Source organism: Labrus mixtus, chromosome 8 (genome assembly GCF_963584025.1).
Source record: "Labrus mixtus chromosome 8, fLabMix1.1, whole genome shotgun sequence".
In the NCBI taxonomy this organism is placed as follows: domain Eukaryota; kingdom Metazoa; phylum Chordata; class Actinopteri; order Labriformes; family Labridae; genus Labrus; species Labrus mixtus.
This window is the reverse complement of record NC_083619.1, coordinates 23,194,950-23,220,798: the sequence shown is the minus strand read 5'-3', so window position 1 is coordinate 23,220,798 and position 25,849 is coordinate 23,194,950. Positions and strand designations below refer to the sequence as shown.

At 39.5% G+C, this 25,849-nt stretch overlaps 1 protein-coding gene across 3 annotated transcripts in view; it reads right to left on the bottom strand.

Annotated features, from left to right (window-relative positions):
• Window positions 1-224: 224 nt before the first annotated feature.
• Window positions 225-25,849, bottom strand: part of LOC132979438 (netrin-G1-like) — a 74,406-nt gene continuing 48,781 nt past the window's right edge. For 2 of the 3 annotated variants that reach the window (XM_061045248.1, XM_061045247.1), the window contains exons 4-7: window positions 18,403-18,575; window positions 12,125-12,151; window positions 10,302-10,346; window positions 229-2,271 (exon numbers count right to left, since the gene is read on the bottom strand). In XM_061045248.1, coding sequence (XP_060901231.1) covers window positions 2,045-2,271; window positions 10,302-10,346; window positions 12,125-12,151; window positions 18,403-18,575 — 472 coding nt within the window. In that variant the 3' untranslated portion in view covers window positions 229-2,044. Of the gene's footprint in view, window positions 2,272-10,301; window positions 10,347-12,124; window positions 12,152-18,402; window positions 18,576-25,849 lie in introns of all 3 variants that reach the window. The other variant, XM_061045249.1, reaches the window with a different exon arrangement.

Here is a 25,849-nt window from a genome sequence, read left to right as displayed (position 1 = left end):
GTGAATTATTTCAGCAATGCCCAAAGCTTGACAGACCAGCTGTGTTTAGATACACAGCCTATTTGTAACTCTAACAAAAGGCACTAACAAAACACTATCGTTGTGATAAATTTGGCAAACGGTCCATTTTATAGGATGGTCTGAAATTGTTGTTTTCATTTCAATAGAAACTAATGGACAACACAGAGTTGCTTCTTGTTTTTTAAAGCAGATGTACTGACCATGACCGTGCGTTTAAATAAAGGTATAATATGGTCCTCGAAATCAAAACATCCATTCTTATCCTTATATTACTGAATTAAGCCATTTCAGATGGCTCATTTTAGTTTCCAAAAGTTATTTTCCCAGTCTGTCAAAAAAGGCATGTGCTACTCTTTTCATTAACAGTGGCATTTAATGAGAGGCACTTACAGTAGACTCTAACACAATTAGGTATTTCATGACAACCTTGGGAGGAAAATTAATCTCTCAAATGAAATTGGTCTCAGTGCTCAATATGTCACCCAGTGGGATGCGACTTCATTTCTATTCATTGACCCTCCATGAATTAAAGCTCATTTCCAGAACGTGTCGCTTCTCAGAGGCTCCCGCAGCAGGATGCAGGCTTTCAACCGTACCAGCTCGAAAAAACCTTCCCCTCTTCCCATTTGATTCGAGGATTAGATCTGATTAAAGATTTGAGCTGGACAACCTCTGCAACAGCCATGCAATCTCCTTTTTTCATAACCAAGTCTTCTTGTTAAATTTACATAAAGCTGATGGGATTTCGGCTTGAGATTTGTCTGATTCTCCCACATTTCATGAGTAGGAGGATGAATTACAGCACACTGGAAAACACACCCTTTCTAGTCGTAGAATTGGGAAATCATTCGTCGACTGATATATTGTTCCATGCAGCTTTTGCTTCAGTGAATGGGTCATCGCTTGGCAATGATTGCTTTGAAAAAAAATCCATATAATAACATTCAGCTATTGTCATTGGTTTTACGCCTATCTACAAACAACATCTGTACACATCTACTCTCAAATGTCTTGTTAATACTTGATCATATCTCTAATGTTCAACAATAACAACAAAGACAAAGACATGTGTTTCTTTTTCCCTTTGGTGGAAGTGTATTGTGTAAGTATGTATGTAAACATAGTTTTGACAGCAGCTCTCGAATGAAGAGAACCATGTGCCACACAAGCAAAGGAAATAATACAACCAAACTCCTTACGCACTCATATAGTCCACGTCTAGGACAGATCTGCAGCAATAGAAAACAAGTAATACATCCTTTTGTTTTGCGTAGTCATGAAAATATCTGTTTTATACAAAAATTAAATACAGTTACAGTATGTTACAACTTTTTTTTTAATCCCATACAGGTGAGCTCAAGCATGACTACAAAGCCTCCGGAAAAAGGAAAAAAAAACGAAAAAGATTGGTACTCATCTAGGGGCTCGTTAACATTACATGTGCAGCATTTGGCAGAAACAACAGACACCCTTCAGCAAAGTAAAAATCACCAGAGTCACCAAAGCACAGGGAGGAGCAGTGAGGGACAGAGTGAGGGAGCGGAGAGAAGAAGAAGGGAACAAGGAAGGAAGGAGGCAGTGAGGCGAGATGAACTAAAATGTCCCCGTCCACATTATTATTTTTTAATTACTTCAGATGATACTTAGAAATCATGTGTCTAGTTTTGTACAGTTTGCTCTCAGAAGGTGGGTAGCTCTACCCGAGTCTCCAGTCTGCCTTTTTAATGAAGCATCAGCCAATGACATAACCGCAAAGCCAGCGCTCCAACCGTGTCCTCTGTGACATTATAAGACTGCAGCGACTTCACCAATACGTTCATGAATCCATCTAGTATTCGGTTTAACAGATCCTGTTGCACTAGTTACACTTTCACCCACACCTGTGGCCTTGGATATAAAAGAGTTGCTTATATTGTATGCCGAGCACATTGTCCACACGTCCTCTGTCCTTCAAGTTGAGAGTTCAGTCTCAACATATGTGGTCTTAGGGTTTTGGTTAAGGATGTGAGGCCACTCTGGTCTCTCAGCAAAGGGGTACAATCAATAGCAGGAGCACTACGAGGGTATAAGCGATGGGGTGATTATGGAAGGCGGCCCGTCCAGACAATTGGTCCTCGCACTCCCCGGGGCCCTGGCAGCGAGCTCTCTCGCACAGGACGCCCGTGAAGCCAGGGGGACAGTGGCAGCGCTGATGGTGGTGGCACGTGCCGCCGTTCTGACAGCGCAGCATGGCGTTGTCACACACGCGAGCTGCAGAGACAAAGCAAAAAAGGGCAGGGGAGACAGGAAGGGGTGATTAATAGATCACTCAGCGATAGAGCAGCAGAGAACATCAACAGGCAGGTTCACAGGGCACAAGCTGCCTCTTCGTGTCCTGTCTGCAACGCTCTGTGTCCTGAGCACAGCTGACACATTAGGGAAGGGTGAAACCAAGGACTTTTGAGTAAAGTGGGCAGACAGAGAGGAGACACACACAAAACCCCCCCCCAAAAAAACAGGACATCATAGTGCATGAATACTAGAAAAGCCTTTACATGTAGGACTCTTTTATGGAAACACAGACATTATACTGATATTTTTAGGTGCACAAATGGGAATGTAGGGAAAATAATCCTGGCAAAACAAAAGAGCAAACAAACCATGGCAGTGATGAGGTGAAATCAGTGATTAGTGAATCAAAGGATGCCAGAGTATTGTGAAACAGCCCCCCATGTGTTGGACTGGAGGAATACATTTGGCTTCCCTCTGGCACAGTGACACTCAAAGAACAGAAAGAGGAGAAGACACGGGATGGATGCCTGGCTCCAGCTACACTCCCTCTACCTTTCATATGCAAATACAGGACTGCCAGGTAATTTGCCAATTGCTGTTATTTTCTTCTGCGGTTAACCTTACAACAAACCTTACAACCCTGTTAGAGGAAAAGGACATAATATCCGCAAAGAGATTGTTGTCGTGGCCTCCAAACATGTCTTTGTTTTGATATAGAATGATAAGAACGACATAAGCCGATATCCACATTTCCAGACAAAAACTCACGACTCAATTATCCCAGGAAGCCCCGCTGCTGGCAGAGGTGAAATCCTGGTAGAGGTAATATTTGCCAAGAGATTTCAGTGTAATTGGATATCTCTCCCTGCATAAATAGTAATCATATTTTTTGGGCTTTTCAGTAATATGTCTTATGCATGAGAATAAACTTGACAAATAATCATTTTTCCTTGCGAAACTAATTAAAAAGGCATTGGTATTGCATTTTACTTGAAAACACTCCCTTCTACTTCAACCAAACACAACTGAAGTTATGTGCTTTAGAGGAGATTCTTTAATTTTTGTGAAGAAGTCCTGTAAAAACCTCTTCCAATGACTCCAATTTCCTTGCCTCATTTGCCTTTATACTTTTTTTTAAAAACTCTGAGAGACTTGATGCGACATCTTTGCTGCATTGAACGTTTTTACATGCTGTTTAAGAAAGCTCGATAATGATCTCAGTATTGGAGTAAATATAGCCTTTCTACCCATCACTCAAACTCATCACTTGAAGTGCAGCAGGTCTTGGGGAGGCATTAAGTGATAGATTTCTCTGTGTATGACTTTTGAACACCGGATGCAAAATAATGAGTCTGGAGACAAGCCACTGCTCTTTGATTCAGGGACCGATACCATAATCTGACATGTTCATAGAGCGTTGTTTGAGACAGATTTAAAATAAAATGGGCCACACAACTTATTAGAATCAATGCTGGAAATATGACTTTGTTAGAATTTTGAAAACACTCACAACAGATCCTGATCCGCAAATCATATTGTGAATAAGCCGTTTGTTTACATTCATTTCCCCTAAAGGGCAAATCAATGCGGAGCAAGGGGAAGACTTATGGCGCAGATGCATTTGAGCATGCTGAACACATTTTTGATAATATTTGTAATTGGAGGCGGTAAGTAGTGCAGCTGTTAAGGGGGTGTATTAGAGGCTGGCATAGCCAATTACTCCTTTTATTCTGTTCTCCTTTCCCTAACCCGTAGACAGATCCTGTACAGCAGCTTCTACAAAATAAATGATAATGAAAATGCCTGAAGTGCAAAGCAATGGGAAGTAAGACATTGTTTGGTAGTTGTAGTCAATATTTTAACAATAGAAATGTACTAACGTTCTACTTGATAAGTAATGAAAAGTCTCCCTCAGCTCTTCAGACATTTAAAACTCAAGTGAAAAACTTTTTTTGGTTTGTGTAGATGTTTTGCTCCCCCTGTGGACAAAGTGGTACCTATTATGTCTTTGCTGATCTTTTTCTATACATATTGAAGTTGTGTTTTTAGACAAACTAAATAAAAGCCCTCATTGTGCAATCTTTTAACAGCCAAATGTAACACTCATTATGAGTCTTTGTAATTGAATATGAAAAAAAAAGAGAGTCTGTGTTTGCAGTGTGCTGTTCATCACTTGTGAAACACTTGTGAACATTTCTGTAGAATGATCAATAAAGTCAATTTTGCTTGCGTAGGCTATAAAGCGGTATCAGTATTAATTTCAGTGTATTTCACAACCAGTTAAAAAAAATCCTCACAGGAGCCTCTTTTAGCTCATTGCATGTTTTTAAGCCTTAGTTTTGGTTCTGTTTCACGCACTAACACTCTAGTTTTTGGCAACTGCAGGCAGCTCTTTAGCTAAAACATATCAACAATGGCGAGCTCGTTGATTAACAAAGAGCTACTTCCTATTAAACAGCAGTGGAGTATTTAACAGCTTAAGAGCCAGTTATGTCCCTGAGTTGACAGCTATCAGGGGAGTGAATACTGGACCGTCATTTTTTTTTCATTAAAAGTCAGCTTAGTAGGTTATATTATATACTTTATGTTTATGTTGTAATCAATCTAACCCTTACTCAAACCTGCCCAAAACCTCAGCATGCAACACAAGCTTAGACCGAGTCCAAATGTGTCCTGACAGTCCAGGCCGAGCTCTGACAGGACAAAGACCTCAAGGCACTCCCGACATGCCAAACAATATGAACCTCTTTCTCGACAAAAAGATGTCTGAACTTGAACTCTGCGTGCCAGAAAAAGGACTCCTGATTCCCAGACTGCTTCTTCGGTGTCCTCAGTGGATTGAGACATTAATGGCCTCCTGGCTACGCCCCAAACCGGTCTGTCAAAGGAGCTTTCCCATTTTTACTGCTAATGGAATACACCTGCTATATGTGCGTTTCTAAAAATGTCCATGGGATCAGCTGGGTCTCCATTGTATAGTCTAGACATTAACTTTGTGGCTTGTGGTCGAAGGATAATCTGCGTGTCCTCCAGCAGACCCAAAGGAACGCTGTCTTTCTAAAAGCATCTGTAGCCCAATTAGTTTGCTTATCCAGAGGATTAAGCATGCGGTGTCTTTGTGCAGCCACAGGGTCCGACTGTCTGACAAAATACACTGTAAAATAAGTCAATTATCCCATGTCAGTTAGAAATCTCACAAAGTGACTTGGTATCTGTGAAATAATAAAAGTTTGTAACTTAGCTTCAGTTCCTATCAGTTATAGATAATGGAGGATTGTCAGTGACACTGTACAGGAGGGTGTGCAACAAGATGCTTTCACACATGTATAGTAATCATCAATACAACTCATTTAAAGGTGTAGTATTTAAATCACATTTTTAAAGAAATCTGAAAGTGTTAATTATGTCAGACAAAGTGGGTATGGCAACAGTCTAAAGGATCATTTCAGTGATGAAGTATTGCACTTCTATAAAATTGGTAGACATGGATTTAAAAAGTCTAAGCAGCAAAACCTGACATACTCTCACATTCATTCAAAAGTACTGCCCATACACTTCCCATCATGCAACTTAGGGAGGGTGGGTAATAATATACACTGCTACCGTGCAAAAACTCATGTCTTATAACTCAAGGATCCAGATTGTATGTGTTCTTAATTTTGATATTTACCATGCACGATGCTTAATAACTCTGAAGGTGTCATTATGAGTCTTTCACACATGCTCACCTAAATAAAACAAAAATCTAGAAGATTACAAGAGTGCCCTAAAATGTTCCTGAGCTATTCACACATGCACCTCAGAAGGAGACTTTGCCTGTTGGATGGGAGGGAGTGTGGGGGTCTCAGGAAGCTGGAAAAGCGTGATGTAAGTGTCATCAACCCTGCCCACTCGCTCGCAGTCATATTCCTTAATATATTTCCTGCTGTCTTAACACATCAGACAACCTCAACGTCATGCGGATATTTTACAAGGGGGGTTCCAGGAAAGAAAGGGTGAAAAACTTGGCCGTTTGTGTTCACACAAGCAGCTCACCCCAAAAAAAATCGGGAAATTTTCAGGAATTTTGTGCATTTTCAGAATAATTTTCAGAAAACATTACTCAGCTGAAACACATTCTGTAGTCGCTGTGATGAGGACATTTTGCAAGTTTTCCTTTTGTAAGAGATGGTAAAATACACTATAAGGTCTTTAAATGAATTTCAGCGAAGAGCTTCATGTTGTCATATTGTAGACGACAGTTTTGCCTGGTATGACATCACTCTCTCTCTCTCTCTCTCTCTCTCTCAGACTTGTGCTGGCAGCTGGTGAGAACACAGCAATTCGAACTCTGGGCTGCCGAGCACCAGCGTACTCTCTCTGGGACATATGTGCGCCTCACACCTCTGTCAGATGTGTGACATTTTAGCTGTATAACTGTTGTGACACATCCATCATTGGGTCTTGGTGTTGCACGAAGCAACATGGAGAAAATCCAGCACAGCAACATTGTGACAGTGATGGATAGGAAAGACAAAGAGCTGAATTTAATTTCATGCTGCTGCTTTGTGTGAACGGAAAAATAATGCACATGCATGTTATTTAACTGTTGACTGTAATCTTCTGTTAAACGACCACATTTTACTTTATAACATAGTGTAAACGTTTTGTAAAGAATAATGATATCCTTTATGAATTAGATAACTCTTTCTGTGTATTTTCACAGAATTTGTTAATGTGGAAGTACAGAAAAACAAAAAGACCTGCTTGTATTTTTCGACCAAACCTCTGACAGTTTATTACATTTGTGTTTCTGCAACGCAAATCCATAAGTTCTTTGTGTTTCATTTCTTAATGGTCTACGATTTTTCTTTTTCTTTTTCAGATTTTGGAAGAATTTTAATTTTTTTTTTTAAGATTTAAGACTGAGCTATCAGATATATAGGAGAGTGGATCAAGTAGGAAATCAGGAGAGAGAGAGAAAGTATAGGCAATAACGTGCAGGAATGATGCCACAGGTCAGATTCAAACCTGGTCGCCTGAACGGAGGAGTATTCCTCCTTCCATGGGGCGCGACCTAACCGCTAGGCCATCTTTAGCAGAATGACTGTACTTTAAGACGTCATATATTTTAAAGCAAGCAGTGTGATGGAATTATAAAGGGGAACTCTCTCTAAATGACTAATAGTTATGTTCGAGAAAACAGTGTGCTTTTATTTTTCAAAAGACATTTAATGGCACCCCCGCTGCCAGAGAATAACCATGTTTTCAATCTTTTACAGAGTAACAAACACATTGACAACGATACTAAAAGGTTGGACAAACAAATCCTTATATTGCTACTGTGTTTTTTTAGAAGATCTGGCAGTGTGTTTATGTGCTAAACCTACTCAGGCAGTTCTCTAATCTCTCATCTCAGAGAGAACTCAACTCTTGACGTCCTCAGACTCTCTTTGACAGAAGTCTGTGAGATACAGAAATCACTGCATGATGCAAGTTAAACAGTCAGAAATGAATGAAGATCCTGTCACAACTTTTTTTGTGGTTGAGGATTTGGAAAAAACAAAACAACATTCATTCTTATCTGCTGATCTCTACATGAATCAAATTCGTCATGTGGAGCGTCAAAGGGAAAGACCCTGGAGAATATTTGGCAACTCGGTTTAATTACACACAGAGAAGAAAATCTTATTTAAAAGTCATATTTATAGTTGTTTATTGAAGCGTTTATTGAAGCGTTTTTTAAAGACGCTTTTACAACTATAGATCGTCCAGTGCAATTAAGTATAACTGGAGACAGTTTCCAGATACAGGATCTGCTAATTATATGCACTGAGACAGAATAGTGTTTCTTCAATTACACTGGATCAATATCTTTTCCATGATGTCAGGGAAAGCTGAAACCTGTTATCATATTAACATGGAGGCTTCATCATTAGTCATGACTCCAGGCTCACAAGTTCAATATAAACTGCCAGCTGAATACTTAGCACGTGGTCGTGGCAGGGCTATAATTCTGCCTGGAATAACAGGAGGGGCCTACTGTTGCTCAAGAACGTGTCTAACAAAGGATTTCGTGTATCTGTCAATGGTTTTGGAAAATGTCCTCTGTTGTTGATATTTAGTAGTTTAGGTTTAGGGTTTCTGATATTTAGTTAAAAAGTTTAACTTGAATGTAGGCTAATTTAAAAGCTACAGCCAAGAAGCATGTTAGCTAAGCATAGCACAGGGCAACAACTCACTGGCCTTTGTCCAATATTAAATCACCCATACTAGCGGCAATGAAGCTTAAAAAATATGTTGGATCATTTATTAAAAATTAAATACTTTTTATTTCATTCTCAATTTTTAGTTAGTAGTGTCCACATTTTGTTTTTGCCCTATTGCCTCCCTTTGTTGGGAATATGAAGTAGAGAATGAGGGTGTGATTTTGGACATCTGTTATAAAATATGGTCATTAGCAACCTGAGTTTTTATTTCTTTGCTGATTTTGTTCTCTACTTGTGTAAATAGAATTGAACAACAAAGCATCTCATCCTGCTTTCATGTATGTTCCTCCTATTGAGGTGTCAGAATTCATATCAGTCAGTTTCATAACCAGCAAAAAAAGCTTTAAGAAATATTGCCACTTTTTAAGATCATTTATAAGAACTTCACTTTGTTGCTTTACATATCTCATGTTTTAGTGCCACACTCTTCTATCATTGTTGCTAAGAAGAAGTCACACAGGTGTCTTTGTATTGCCTTTACAGGCCTCATAAGAGCTGCAATCAAATCTTTGTCAGTCTGAAAACGAGGTTGGTTCTTACTCCCTCAGTGTACCGGTACTTAAGCTGAAAAAAAAAAGTTGATTACTATTTTCGAATGTCAGAAGTTAAGCAAGTGTTTCAACACAAGTATATTTACAGGAACGAATATCAGAAAATGTTCTGCCTGCAGTGTCAAACAAAAAGGAGTACACACATGTTTTTTTTCTGTTATATATCAGTGAATATTGGTGAGTCAAAATCTTGTTTTACTGACTCGTTCTCTTTAGTATTGAGCACTGTTGTCACTTCATCAAGTTTTGTCCTGTCTTGTCGTTTGTATGTAAAAGGAGGCCGACTGAATTACTGCAAACCAAATCTACCTTCTGTTACAAACAAAGTGACCTTACCTTAGGAGGTTGTCGTTACTCAAATGCTAAATAACTTTCTTGTGTTTATTTTAGAAAACATCTAGTTGCCCTGTTGAGAGACCTGCTAATAAAGTAGCAGGTAACGCAGCACACCTACCATCAAGTGCCCATAGGTTAGATCAGCTTAGGCAGGTTTGATTGACTAATACTCCCACACTTGATTTGGAAACAAGCACAATTTGTAACCCATTCCAGAGCAGTAACTGGTTTCCTTTCACCTCTGACAGCAGCCAACACTGGAGCATCTGGTTCTCAGCTTTGCAAGTCATGAAAATAGAAGGAAAACAATCCCTTCCCTTAATCGTAGAAATCCCAAAAGTCCTTTTTAATTTTTTTCCCCTTCCAGTCTGTGAAAGCAGTGGTGCAGATGCAACTTAACACTCACTACACAGGATATCTGGGCCTGAGGATTAGCTGCAGATAGCTGGAGATCAATCTACATAAACCCCCCTGGAGCCTCTTCTCTCCTTCCCTCTCCTTCTCCTCTTTCCTCCCCCCTACCCCTTCTGATCACGGCAGAAAGGGTGCCCCTTCAGAGAGCATTCTGGGTATTTAAAAAGCAGGATATGATCAAAGGGGTTAGGAGGCTGTGGACTCTGTGATCCTGAGGCGCGAGGTCCATTCCCTTCAGTTTTCCCACAACAAAAGGTCTGTCTTGTAAGGACCTGTGTTTGTTTGTGTGCATGCAGGGATGAAAGCATCTGGGCTTTGGGAAAACAACCTTTTGCAAACTGCTATTAGCATATTCTACATTACACCTTCTTTTTTTTTTTAACGTTTCCAATCAATTAGCAATCAATTCTTTCTATGTATCGTTAAAGTCATGCTGAAGTTACAAAGCCTATAAGCCTACCTTGGTTACGATTTGCAACACCAAGAGATGAAGCATTTGCTCGATCTGTGTGGAAATGGGAAAGGTTATAAATTACACTCGAGTCGTCAGATAATTCATGCTGTTATGTACTGAAAGAACAGGGCCAGCATGCATCAATTCTTGCTTTTTTTTTTTTTTTTTTTTACAATAATCTGTTTTATATCTGGGCCTCAGAACTGTAGGAAAACGTCTGCCACATGTTTGGAGTAGTAGATCGACTAATGTAAATGGTGTGCATGCAACTTAAATGGGTGAATCTTTCCACAAGACAAAGGCAGAGACATGGACATATGGTAGCTGCTGTTGTTATCCAGCATGAGGAGTCACCTTCAGGCATCAACATGCGTAGGGGTGCATGGTGGGAACCAGGTAGTCATAATAAAAAAAAAGGAAGCTTTTCTTGTGTTTGGCTTTGGGCAGATATCCGTCTGTGAGCTTAGGGCTAATATTCTAGTTTGGAAGAGAGAGTTCCTGCTGATTCACTGACTCAAACATGCAGGAGCTCTACCATATTTCATGAACTACACTCAGTCTTAAACTGTGTTGCACCTCAACTACAAATGACATACTTCATATTCCTGTGTACTATTTTGCAAACCCCTTGTGAAAAAAAATTAAGAATTTCTGCCTTAAGGCAATGAATGAGTTGAGGATAAGGTAGCTTTCAGACTCTTTTTGTCTATTGGTTTATTTCCATTTATTCAGGAACAATATGAACAATCAAGAGGCGACTTTGAACCTGCACAGCGTGTAACACATCCAAAAAGTTACAAGGCTCAAAGGATATTAAGTTGTCTGCTAATTTTTTTCTATTCCAAATGTGGAAATATATAAAACTTCGGGCTGTCAGCGTTAACGTGTTAAACGTGATGCAATTAATGTCCACAACTAATACACCAATCTTTTTTAATCCCATCGTGTTTCTTTTTTTGTCCCTTTCAGGGCACCGTAGTTAAGCCATCGAGCGACTTCCTGCCTGCGCAGTGAAAGGAAACCATGACACCGCTGTGCCACTCGCTCATTCACTTAAAAAACAACAACAACAACCAGGCGGCTCAGTTGCCAATTCAAAACTTATATGAACCTTATGAGATCAAACATTTCACTTTTTTTACGGTTCCCTTTAATTTATTTAATTTACTGCGGTAACTTTTGTATCGTTAAGCAGTTCCTCTGTCCACTCTTAATTTAATGTCTTAACTTTCAATCTACTGGATGTTCCTTATAGTCCTCATCTTATTTAATACAAAATAAAAGCACAATAAAAACAGTTTTAAATGGGAAAATAATGGAATTTCAATGTGAATGTGATTAATTGCGGTTAAATATGGTATAATAATAATACTATATACTTTGTAAAGCATCCTTGGGTTTCATGAAAGGCGCTATATAAATCTTAGTTATTATTATTACATTTTTTATCAGTCAATATTTTTAATTTATTCAAAAGAAAGTGTGGTTTGCACAACAGTCGCAGGAATGTGGAGTATATTATTTCTTTCATAATCGGAAGATAAACCAAGAATGAACATTTAAATAATTTCAAATGGGATAATTTGTGGGATAATTGCCACTTTTAAAGATGTATTAAAGTCAGGTAAAATGAAGTTATTCTTCATTGATGAATGAATGTTAAGATGGATTTTTTTTCTTTGTGAAAAAAAAAACTGTTGAATTGTAATGGTAATGCACGGCACAATGTGTCACACAAACATAATCAGTCAAACAAGAGTTAGTCATCACTGAGGGGGGAAACTATTAGTCAGCATGCCAATTTAGAATAAAGAAGCGTGTTCACTTACGCACTGGTCCGTGATTACTGGGAATACCTGCAAAAGAGCAAAGAGAAAGTGTTTTAGTGGCGCATTACTCATGTCTTAAATGACTCCCCTTAAAAAGCAAGAGAACATTGTTATACTTAAGTTGTTTCCTTCAAGCAATTTATGATGACCAACACTTGGTCTCCTCTGTGTGCACTGATTAACAGCAGCTGTGGCTCTTCAGCGAACCTGAACAACACCCGCCTTGTTCTGATGATAATAACAGGTCTGCCAGCCATGAAATGTCAACAGAATCCAAAGTTGTCATTCATAAAAGACCTTCCTTCAGCATACAAAATTTTGTTTGAACAACTAGATCGAGTCTTTGTCTCAAAAGTTGAATTTTCTGTGAATAAACTTTCAGCCTAAAGGTCTCTGAATTAAAGCTCCTGTGAGGAACTTTTGCTTTGATTTTGGTGCCCCAAGTGGACAAAGTGGTACCTCTCATCTCTTTGCTGATCTTTTCTGATACACATGTAAATTATTTTGCTTTGTATTGCTCTTATAGAGGCATTGGTATTCATTTCAGTCCATTACACAACCAGATTGAACTCCTCACAGGAGATTTAAACCAGTTTAATTGAATCTGTAAAAAGACAGTGTTATCAACGTGTCAGTTTAGAGGAATCAGAATCAGAATCAAATACATTTGCACATACAAGGAATTTGACTTGGTGTATTGGTGCTAAACAATTAACAAGGAAATAAAGCAGAACTAACAACAACTTAAATAATACAGTATGAGAAGCTATTACAATATATAAAATAGAGTTTAAAAATAAAAAAAATAAAAAACACAAAATGTACAAAAGGTGCAGTGTAGGAGCTGTGCAGTGGACAATGAGAAAACATCTTACAGTGTATGCAACCTACTCACACAGTGCATGTAAAGAAATACATTTAAAGTCCAGTGGGCGTTAATGTAACGCATAAAGAACAGTTTCAGAGTTTCCAATAGATTCCTGAAAAATTAAATTGAAAAAACATATTGATAACATTACTTATTCATCTAAATAGGAAAATATGACTACCCACCATGTGTGAAATATAAAAAATTATTAAATACATTAAAAAACAGACACTACCAAGCACTCGCATAAAAGCCCGGCCTTCAACTCAAACCTCGATGCCGTTTTTGTCTCCCACATATTTGTTATCAGTGTTTGTCTGTGTGTTCACCATCTTTGTGTTTATTAGTATAATCAGCGGGCATGTCCCATCCTATAATTAGTGCAATTTCTGATACGTTTTCCAAGCTTTACTGCTTTGTCCTTCTCTAATTATTTTTCAGCTGGGCTTCATATTGTTAGCACCCCATTCATCACTTCATTACCAGTTTGGGGCTGTCACAACAACTGTTGGCATTCACCACAGCACCGCAGCAGCCCAGGAAAAACACAGATTTTAAGCTCCAATTTGCAAGAAAGCAAGCAAACTGCAGCAAACAGTTGTTCTTTGTGCGAATTGGAGGGCAAACATCATTGGCCTTTGAAGCCAAAACACATTCTACAGTCTGATCAAAGTCTGAGCCGCAGCCCTTCTTAACCTGTGAACCTGCTTTGGAACACCAGATGAGTTGACGCTCTCCTCCAAAGTGGACTGTCAACATAATTCTCAGAGTGATTCCTCTTCTGCTCTGCGGGCAACTCGCAGCTTTTTCTCCTGCTTCTTTTAGGGAAACCTCGGATTTGAATCACTATCAGTCACTCCCTGCCGCTGACAGCCATGCCCCATAGCAACAGAGGGCTCCATTTTTGGCTCTAATTTATTAGATGAAGGGTCACGTATGTCCATATATCTGAATACGCTGGGATTTAAATTTGTAATAGACCTCGCCCTGTTCATACCTGTGAGATAAATGACTTGAATGATTAAAGAGGAAGTCTTGATGACAGATGAAAGCTATTAAAGCATAATTACATCTTGCACGTTCAGCATATTTGTCTTTATATGATATGCCTGTATGTTTAATATCTTTACACGAAATATGAGCTCCACATAATGAATAAAGGCACGGGAATAATTTAAGAGAAAAGCACGTTCATTGAACACCTGGGGGACCAATATCGTTACGTCACTTCCATGTGCAACATTATTGCATTTTATTCCACTGCCAAACAAGTGTGCTAATATTGCTTTTGATATGGCTAGACCCCTGGTTTCATCAGTCGGGTGCAGATGCGGCCAAGTGTTGGATTTTTTAATAACAGCCTGTCAATCTGGCGGTGAGCAGCACATTGCAGGGAGTCTCATAACACAGAAGAGGTGCAGAGGTAAATCGAGCAATATCTCCTCAGAGTTCACAAACTCTTCACAAAAACAAACTCCCAAACGCAATCAAATGTGCTGCATGTGCACACACATGCCGTTTGAAGCACACGCGTGAAAATCAAACGCGCAGTGTCACAAGACACACGCTAATACAAATGTGTATCTCTCGATTTGTCATAAAAAAAATCACCCAAATAACAGATAGAAATGAGCAAAGCAAATGTTTATATGTGCTCAGTGGATCAATAGCAATATCGTATCTATGTACAGATCTAATCACAGCGTCCATGTCTGAGAATCTGAGTCAGACAATCAACCTTAGCATCTGAAAAACTTGCTGTCAATCCCTGCAGACTGCTGCCATGTTGGGTTTCTGACTGTAAGGCTGAATCAGTGTGAGCGGAGGACCAGAGGGCTAGATCTTCCACCATCTGGCCCTCGCCTGGCCGTCCACCACCACATCCCTGAGTGGCTGTATTAGATTTATTGAGGCAATGAGCCCCCCGCCTCAGGCACGGGATTTGATAAATGTGACTCAACTCCCGTCCAAGATTATAATGGGGATAATTCAAAAGAGCACCTTCTGCCTCAGAGATACCATGTGAACAGGCAGGGAAATATCCAGCATTAGTTCACCCTTATTATGGAGTGGAGGAAGGGAATACTAAATTCAATGTTAAAGTATTGGAAGGAGGGTTGTTTATGTTCACTTCATGTTGAATAAATTAAACAACTACCAAGATTTATCAATCCCCCAAGGGAAAACAAAGGCAAGACATAAATACATGCAGCAAGTGCTAATTTTCAAATATGTCATTTTGGACCCTAATGCCTTAGAAAAGGGCCCATAGGATTGTTCTAAAAATGTCAGCTTTCAGTGCATTCAGAAACGCTATTCTTATTATTTTATGTTAAAGCGACCAAAACAACCGTTTTTGGTGTTTTGTTTTTTTGCCAGCCCTCAGTTAATAATTGGGTGGGCAGGGTTGTTGATGTTTATATCCTGCAACCGGTGAGCAACCAATGTGATGCAACCGTTTTCGTGCATGTAATAAAGCAGCTTTATACTCTTTTTTTTTTTTTGCTCGACAGTAGATCCTTCACAACTCTTTTTTTGGTACTGTGAATATTTACCATATCAGGGGCGTGTCCAGACTTTTTGGACTGGGGTGGCCCAACTGTGGCACTGACTTATACAGGGGTGGCCTTAAGTGTGATGTGTGCACAAACTCACTCAAATAAATATCCATTATTCACAAATCGTATCAACTTTTAAAACAAGAGATAATGGCAACATTAGCTTAATTTTTTTTATGACACAACAAGAAAATATGTTTCAAAGTCACCATTTAAAGTACTTTAAAAAAAGTGCATGTGAAATTCTGCACAGTCCAACCTGCAACATATTGGTCCTGACACATTCCCAGTTAGTTAATTGCAAGTAAGACAGTGTGACTTACTTTCATATGCACATTCTTATTTTTTCTTTTTATTTCAACTACAACAAAAAATATTGCTACATTGATATGTTAAGAAAACTACTAGCAGCCTTCTGCAAAAAAAAAGAAGGCCTAAAGACCTAATAGTTGGTTTTAACACAAGTCTCCCCTTCTGACAGGGCAAGTAGCCAATCAAAGTTTGGGATTTTTGGTGCAGCACCTTGGGTGGCCAATCACATTTCTAAGGGGGCCCATGCCACTCCTGGCCTACCCCTGGACATGCCCCTGTACAATATGTAGCATAGATATAAAGGTAATAAAATGACATCAATCCATCCATTTCCACATCCTCGTTTTTATGGCATGTCTTGCCTCCTGAGACCTCCACCCCTCCAGTCCAACAGGGATAGTCTCCTGCTGTGAGGTGCATATGTGAACAGGCAAATCAGAAGGATTTCAGGGGCAGCCTGTACTGAAATCTTCTAGAAATTCTAATGCATGCGTGAAATAAGCTTTTGATAAAATTGTCTTTACTTTACAACTTTTACAATTGCTTGGGATGCTTTTAAGTTACATCTTATTGCCCTTTCGTACCAAAGAGCTTATGTTGAAACCGTCACTTGCAATATGCTTGTCTACAACGTTTTACACCTAGATGAGATGTCTAGTCTGCTTCCAGTCTAGGTTGTTGACATCAGAAAATAACCTTAAATGTTAAGCTCATCGCCTTCTTCTGTCAGTCCCTTTTCCTTGTTGACCACTGCTGCTCTTTAGTTGCTTTAGAGCTTGCAAAAGAGACATATCTAAGATGGTGTTTGTGTTACTCTGCAACTGAAAAATCCAAATATTTTACCATTAACTCATACAAAAAAAGCTTTACCTAATAAATGTAGTATTAAGTTATTCTCACCCTTCTTTGTCCCTAATAATGCAAACTGTGCCTCAGGCAGATGACTCGTTTAGTCAGGTAATTATTAAATCAGCCACTGGCAACCATCACAAAGTGATCCTGGGCTACACGATCAGCAAGAAAAGGTTGAACTTCAACTGAAACTTTTCCCTGCAGTGTTCTGAACCTCGCCTTGAATTTTGGTCTCAAGTGTCCTTTACTGTCTTGTGAGCAGACGGAGTTTGCTCAGTTGTCATGGAGATGGCTTAGTGGCCATCACTTTGAACTTCACGTGGACCTCGGTCAAGTTGTAACAGGTGTTCCTAAATATAAGTGTGAAATTGTTGACCCTGTGTCTTTTCAAGAATGGGCCTGGCCTTGGATGTGAGGAGATCAAACTGATCAGCGAGGAGCCAGTGGACGCCCAGACAAACATCAAGGAGGCCTCTCACATCCAGCATCAAAGACAGGTGTTACAAAAATGTTTCAACCTCCTCCCTGGCTGTGTGTTCAGACAGAATGTGAAGCGAATTTTAGAGAGAGCATGATTGCATGAGTGTCAGTGTGCATCAGTGTGAGCTGCACGTTTTTACTGCGGTGGCTACTAATTGCGATCAAATGCTAATAATTAAATAAACTACAATAAGTTTTTTAATTTGTCACCCTCACTTTTGAATTTTTTTGTTGTGTCCAAAACCACATACTACCGTACTGCCTACTACTCAAACAGTACTGCATACTACTAACCCGGCTGTTGGCATGCCTTCATTGGATCCTCTTCTGGATATGTTACAAACATGACACTGCGACTTCCACCCCTCAGAGACCCTCCCCTTCAATCCCACCGGGGAGAAATCCTACTTTGAAAGACATATGTGAATGAGCAACTTTTGAAAATGTCAGGGGCAGTCTGTGCCCTGAAATCATTTAGATATTCACGGGAGTTCATATGTGAAAGGGGCATATGTCATTGACATGAAGGGGAGAAACTGGAAGTGAAATAACAGAAAGTGTTGTGTAAACACAATCACTGACAGACTCTGACAGAAATGATTGGGGCACATTTTGCCAGCTAGCTTGACACAATATCTTGTTTTCTATCAGAACACACACCAGGAGGTTTTGAGAGGAGACAGATGCATGTCTACTTCCACATTTCATTCATTTCATTTCAGTTCAAAGAAAATCTTAGGTATGCATACAGTTTGAACAAACTACTACATTTGTAGTTATGCTCTTAGCTTTATAAATTACAGTGCTATTTGTTAGTCATTCATTGCATGGAAATATATTTAAGCTATAAACTAACTCATAAACTGACAGCCAAATTACTCTTTATTGTTTTTTTGCATGTTAGCTCTCTCTCACTGGCAGATTTAACAAATCAAAAAAACTTGCTTAAGATGTTTTGGAGAACAGCAGCCTAGAGGCGAACAGCTAATGTGATTAAGAGGTATGACAAATTTCACTTTCAAGGGCAAAGATTTAAACTAAAAAAAAAAAAGAAAAGGGTATAATGTTTCATTTTTACAACCACCCTCAGATTTCAGTGTCTGCTATAGCCAGACCAGAGATTGTGTTTTGCTACAACCAGTACCAGCAGTATCTCCAGTTAATTAGCTGCAAGTCCAGCCTAAATTACCGAACGTCACAATACTTACATATATTTGCTGTTCCTTTGGGTATTGGAAGGTAAGAGCCCACACTCCAGGCTCTGCCGTGGTAGTGCCTCTTGCAGCGGCTGCAGTCTGGCCCTGTGGTGTTGTGTTCACACTCACAGCCCAGCTTCCCCTTGTCAAACACACAGCTGTTGGCATGCAGGTTGCACTTGCACCTGAGTCAGAAAGATAACAAAAAAGAGACAGACACATAAATAGGCATCATTCTGCATCCAATGGAATCAATGCCCTCTGGAGGGGGGGGGGGATTCACAAAGTGTGCCCTTGCTGTGTGTGTTTGCGCTTTTCATATTTTTTGACAGGGGTAAATTGAAATCCTGTTGGGTTATCTGCCTCGGATCGTGCCTTCACAAAGCTTCATTATGCCCTCCTTTAAAAAAAAAAACAAGGCCTCATTTGTTACTGCCCCTGCGGAGAGAACAGCGATGCAAATAAGGTCACTTTTGCCTCTATGAGAGCCAAATGAAAGACACTCTGTGAGATTAACTAATTGAGCACAAAATACAGATCTGGTTGGAAGATGATAGCGTGAAAAAGAAGCAGCATAGCAGGAGATTTTCCCTTTTTTCTCTCTCTTCAAAGTTACCATGCTATTTGGCACGGGAGCCTCCAGGCAGGGAAGCCTGCAGGTTTATGGAGCTGGTTTATTAGACAGAACTGTGGCAGAGCTGACAGATGCTCCTGACAGGAGAAGTGAGGAGGCCTGACGCCTTTCAACGCTCAACCAAATCCACCCCCACCCCCCCCCCCCCCCCCTCCCCCCATTTGACCACATGGAGCAGGCATGCGTGTATCTCCAAGTGTGGGGGGAAAAAAAACAAGCTGGGTGCTGTTGGAGTCTTAACTGTGTGTGTGTAAAGATTTATTTTTGGGCTTTTTATGCCTTCATTTCACAGATAGAACAGTGGATAGTCAGAAACTGGGGAGAGAGAACTTGGGCCTATGTACAAGGGGCGCACACTTACTTCTACTGTGTGCGTTTTTTACACCCTAAGTGAGCAAAATTACTCTCTTTGAATTTTTCTTATTTCATTTTTTAAAGTTGAACATTCTCCAAGAATGAAGAGAGAATGAAAGAGAATGAAGAATGAAATGAAGAGTTCTATCAGAGGCAGAATTTAATGCATTTGTTTTTATCCCTTTTATCCCTTTGAAAAATCCCTTTGGGGGTGAGACATGACCCTTCCGCTTTTTGCCAGGGACCCTGCTCACCCTGTTGAGATCTCATTTCCCAACAACAACCCTTTCATTGTATATTATCCCTTACATAAATAATGTGTATTCCAAATATAATCCTCCATATTTGATTTTATTCCTCAGGGGGCTAAAGGTTACAACTCGTGACCTCAGCTTCTTGGGGAGTTTTGGAGGCTGATATAGAAACAGACATTGGGGGAGATGGGGTGGGGGTGGGGGGGGCTTGCAGCCAGAGTTGATCTGACACACGACCCGTCCACAGGGGTTTTGGGGCGGATCATGGTTTCATCTCATGACTGTGTTTGTTTTTACAGAGTCCTTCTCAGGCAGATTTCGCCCATTTGAGACCGAGCGTCCGGGTATCTGTTCCCCCCGTTTAGCAGTGAACATGAGACAGAGAAATGACAGCAGCAGTCAGAAATACATCCATTCTAATTGACTTCCTGGCCTTACGGTGACATCTCACATTAATGATAGATAACTGCGGGAAACAAGGGAAACTGAAGCCCGCTCTATGTAGCTGATAAGCAGCAGTGAGATGTCAGTGCGAGGTCTAAGTTAAAGGGGATTTCTGGTAACATGCACCCATGAGTAACACCCAGATATTAATATGTGTGTCTATTTATGTTTACAGGCTCTAACTGTAACTCCTTCTATAATTACTTTATCTAACATTTATTATACTCATGTATACCAACTCATATAAACACATACAGTATGTCTATGTTTATGTTTGTCCTACTCTCTTATATCGCTAACAGGGCTGTTTTGTAAAATATTAAGGCAGTGTGGCAGCATGGTAATCATTCCTACTTTTTATTGTATGGTTCCTATCAAACATTAACAAATACAACAAATGGTTAACGGTTTCTTTCCAATTTTATGCACCAAAACAGCTTGTGTGTGTTTAAAAACGAGGATATGGAGTAAAATAAGAACACCAGTTATGCTAAAAAAAAGAAAAGAATATTACACAAGTGGCTTTATGTACGCAAGTCGTGAAACCCAGGTGATAACTCTAAAGAAGTCAATCTTTTCAGTCTCAGTTTAAGTATCGAACTCTCATGATAATCCTGTGTGTCTGAGTCTCCATTCATCATACCTAAAAAACACCAAAAATGAAAAATTTCCCCCCACTGAAAAAATGAACAAATGTGGAATGTAAGAAAATAATTGTTATTTTGGAAAGAGCAAGGTGAGTCACAGTAATAAAATATATGTGGTAAGAAATTCTCACTTGACAAAAATGTTGCCAAAAATAGAGTTCACATTAAGAACCCAGGAACAAAAGTTTTATTCTAATTCTATGATACAATTTTTTATATTTCAATTACTAACATTACAACGCCCTACAATCAAATTAAAGCATCTTAAACCTCAGGTTGTCATTCAAACACACAGAAAAACAAACCAAAAAGAAATAATGAATTGAAGCAAAATGGATTTCTGAAGGTAGAAAAACATTAACCTGGAAAATATTTATTACATTTATCTGAGGAAAATCACCATATCTCCTCGGGGTAAGTGCGGTCTCACATTATAATAAGCCATTATAGATGTGACTGAATATCAGCACACATGCATAGCATCAAATGTGACTGCCACTTTCCACGCATTCCCCACAGTCCTTAACTTTTTAATCAATTAATCCCTGCCTCCATAAAATTAATGATGGGGTGTCGCTCTTCTGCCATGCAGACAGCAGCGGATCCCTGAAGAAAAGAGTGATGAGATTTGACCTTCCACTTAATTAAAAACCAGCAAAATTTGGATCATCTGGCCCAGCCAGCACAGGGAACACGCTGCTAGAGTACAGGATGTGGACTCAGGGGAGCTCTGGGATGTGATGCTTTTGCCACCGGCATTGTCATATTGAAATCAGAGAGTTTTTAAATCCCTGGTTTCAGTCACAAGGGGGAAGAGATCCCCTGAATGTCCAGCCTTCTGAACCAGCGTTATTACAAAGACACATTTCATAGAGTTTTAACGACCTTTTCTCCAGCCCAATAGCATTTGGTGTTTATCCATTATCCAAACAAGTGACCCTACCTCTGGAGACTCTAGAGATCATCTAGTGTCTTTGTCCTTCCAATCAGTTGCATTTCTTTGGCTGGGGGTAGAAGTGCTCTTAGAAAGGACAAACTCAACAGTTTAATGGATGGATTGTGTCTGTTCAAGCCAAGTTGTATGTGTGTTTTTGTGTGCACAAGAAAGCGAGAGTCAGAGTCATTATGAAAGGGTCACTTCATTGCAGTCTGGATGTGTTTAGCTGTGTCTTCTTTTCCCTCTTTTGTTTCATCATAATTGTGAAACACAAAGCTATACGGCTTCGATATTGTTTTAAAAAAGCGGGGATGCTCTTGCAGGGGCCAACATGCTAATCTGTTCGCACCAGGGTTGGACCCATAGACCTGTATAACATCTGTAATGGTGGTTGCAATATTGGAAACGCTATCTCAACCCAACTGTTGATCAATATAGTAACAGGCAAATGGGTAGAGCTGGGGTGGGCCTTAAGCCTCCTGGCAAACAGCTACAATGCATCCACTTGTCAGTCAACTCAAAATAACTCTAAAGCATACAAATTTAAAAATTATGACTTTTAAAAAATAATTCACGCTCCATACAGTTTGTTAGAAAAATTAGCTAGTGATACAAAATTCATTTTTTGTACCAGGCTGTAAACATTTTTATTACTGCTGTAAAGAAATGTAATATGGGACCTATTAGGGATTCTGTTGCATTTGCATCCAGCCTCTAGTGGACACTGGAGGAACTGCATTTTTTTTTTCAAACTTCCATATTGGCTTCATTTTTCAACACCTCAGGTTGCTTCTTGGTTGTACTGCAAACGTAGCTTTAAACAGCCAAGTGTATGCAGCATGATATTAAGTTTCTCTAACCAACAATACTATTAGCACCGCTGTGATAGCAGTGTAGTCAATAACCACCCACATCCCAGCCAGCTCAAAACATGCAAGTTTGAGGAATTCTCCACACAGTAGACTACTGTTTACATCCAGTATGCAACCAAAAGTCAACCTTTCAATATTTTAACTGAATTTTATATTCTTTCCATAACCTATCACCTTTTTGCTTAAACTACAACTATTTCCTCTCTAGCCAAAAATAAATAATTTCACACTGGAACAAAATTCCCTCAATACGTCAGTCTCTAAATATCCATCGACTGCTGACACTTAACACCTGCAGCCAAAAAATATCTCTCCATCACACTGCACTCAACTCCTGCTAAAGAAAATACACAACTACGGACAACTCTTAGCACCAGCCGCTGTCAATAACCACCCTCTGTCCACAATCAACACCCGCAGCTGAAACTAAACGCCCACGGCAGTCAATAATCACCCACAGACGATGCCCATGGCAGGAAGTTGAATACCTGCAGTGTTGCTTTTCTCACCTAGATGCAAATAAACAGACTGTAAAAAAAAACAAAAAAAAAACAGAAATATATTTCTCTGGAATAAGATATGATAACAAAAGATGCTTTATTGTCCCCTTGGGTGAATTTTCCTTGGACTCCATCTGGCTTAAATTTTAACAAGGCATGGAGTCCTGGTCGCAGATGTCTGCACCGCCTGGAACTGGATGTTTGTCCCAGAATAGTAAACTTATAGTTATGGGATATTTCTTTTGATATAACTAGGAGACTGCCTCGGACTAATTTTATCAATGACATTTCTTCAAAATGCTGCAAAAACTACAAATGACATTTTCTTTACATTCTTTGATCCTTGTCGGAGATCAAAATGTAAGAGAGGATACCTCAAAAACCTTGGCGAATAAAAACAAAAATATCTTCAGGGGTAAATCAAATGTGAGATATTTTAGTAAACAAACCTTTAGGTGTGATTCGAATAGACCTATGCTTAATTACCTTTTCACTTCCCCCTTTCAAAAAGAAGACATTATTACAGAACTGCATCTGGTTTGTTCTGCAGCAGGTGTAAAATGTGACACAGATGCAGCTCTTTATTTGGACTAGCTTGTGGCCTGTGAGTGTGCATGTTAAATGTAACAAGTAACAGATCTGTACAGTGAAGTAAGGTGAGTCAGGGTCTAGGTTATGTTGACAGGCTGGAGCAGACAGCAGCAGTGCCCTGTGTCTTCTCCTCTGGCTGCTGCCTAACCTTGGGTTCTCCTGGCTGCTTGGCACTGTGTTGACAGGCTCACGATGTCTAACACGGCTTTTCTTCCCCGTGACAGCTTCTAGCATCTCTGATTCAAGACAAGAGAGGAGCACAGAACTCGTTAAAAGAAGAACCTCAAAGCAGAAGAGCCTTAGCTGACAGCTTTTGGGAAACTTTCAATCTTTGGAGTTGAACCTTGCCGAGACTTCCAAGAAAAATCTCATTCTAGCAGAATATGTCATAAAGTGTAAGTTTTGCTTAAGATGAATGGCTGTAAATTAATGTTCTTGCTGTTTTGAACACATTTTCTGTCATCTGTCTATTGATCTAACTGGATCTTGGCCAGTATAACAATACATGTCACTGTAAAGACGGTTTCCCTGAGTATAATTACCATATGTTGCATTATCACATATTTATTCACAGAGAATACATTACATAAAACTCACTGCAGCAATAGCCTATACATGTTTTAAACCATGATAATTAATGACTGCGAAGCCTTAAACGCTACAGGGATAAAGATTGTGATTGATACGGAAAAAATAATGTTAACTGAGGCACTCAGTTGTGACATCATTATGTAAAAAATATATAGGAAAAACTTGATGCAATCTTTTCAGTTCACACCAAGTAGGCTATACTCTGTATGAATTATTTGCCTGCCCTCCTTGTATTCCCACAAGACTCTCTGGCATGCTAACAGGTGTTTTTTTTACTGTAGTATACATTGCATCACAGTGACATTTTAAGCTACTTCCAGGCTAACTAAAAACAGAGATTGTCTGTTACTTTCTTGGTCTTGATCTTGGTGTTAGTTTTCAATTTTATGTGCGACACATTTACTTCCAAAATTGCTTGATTGTTGACGACAAATGAAAGAAAAGCTGACCATTCAGTGTAACATTTTTAGCTAACACTAAGCTAACATTGCTTGCTACTGCTGTCTGAGGCCATTTTCTTTGTTGTGGAGGCTAGCGGTATGATGATGTAGTCCCATTTACGTTTAGCACTCTTACAGGTGCTGTTTCAGTGAAAAGACAAGATATCCAGTGTTTAAGTGCTGCTCTTTGAGTCACAAAAATGTTTGCTTCAAATGTTCTCGTGACATATAGTAGATGATGTTTTTAAGTTGTGTGTTCCAACTATGACAACTTGACATGCCTGCTTTAAAAAAGGGCTGCTAGCAGACTAGTAGACAAGAAGGGTTTGTTGGCCATTTAAAATACCTTAAACCTTAGCACAGATCTTATCCATATAAAACACTGAAAACATCCTAAGGGAGCGCAGGGTCTTTTATCCATTTGTGGAAGATTTTGGCTTTTAAAGAACAAAAAACATAAGCACTAAAGAGGTTTCAGCCAAAACTGAGCTACATTTAAAGCTGTAAGATAACCTTCCAACAGCATATCACTGACTATTTTTTTTCTCTTTTTTGATGTGATTGACCTAATTTACTGTTTGCACAAATCCTGAGGCAGTGAAGATAAAGAAAATAAATTCCACATTGTCTATCTTTGGGGAAAAAGTAAGCAGCAGCTTCTACAAAATGTTTCCTCCTTTGAGGCTTTTGCATTAAACCTGAACGCCTAAAAAACTGCTCGCAGTATTCAGTCTTTTTCCATTTAAGAGTTAACCCATGACTGGCACTCTGACTGATAAGACTGACCGAGGAAACCTGTCCTCCCTCAGCTCCATATCATACCTGATCCCTCGCACAAGTAGCTCATGGTCAGAGCCTGTAATGTGCCTCCATGCTGTATAAATACATACTCCGGCCTCCTAAAACTTTCCCTCGACAAGACATTTAGAGAGCCTCACACCTCCTGACCAGTGATCGCTCTGACAGGTTCGCACAGATCAAGGCTGGCGAGAGAAACTTTGGCCTTGCAGAAAGTTTTAGATGAATGTCAATGTTTTTACCTGCACGAAACAGGATCACCCATCCAACACTTTACAGGGAAGGAGAGGCTGCTGGATGTGATTAACATGAGAGGAAGAAACACGTTTATACAGGTGTGTTACAGGGGAGCAAAACATTTCAGAATTTCATTTAAAAACATGAAAGTTACTCCTGT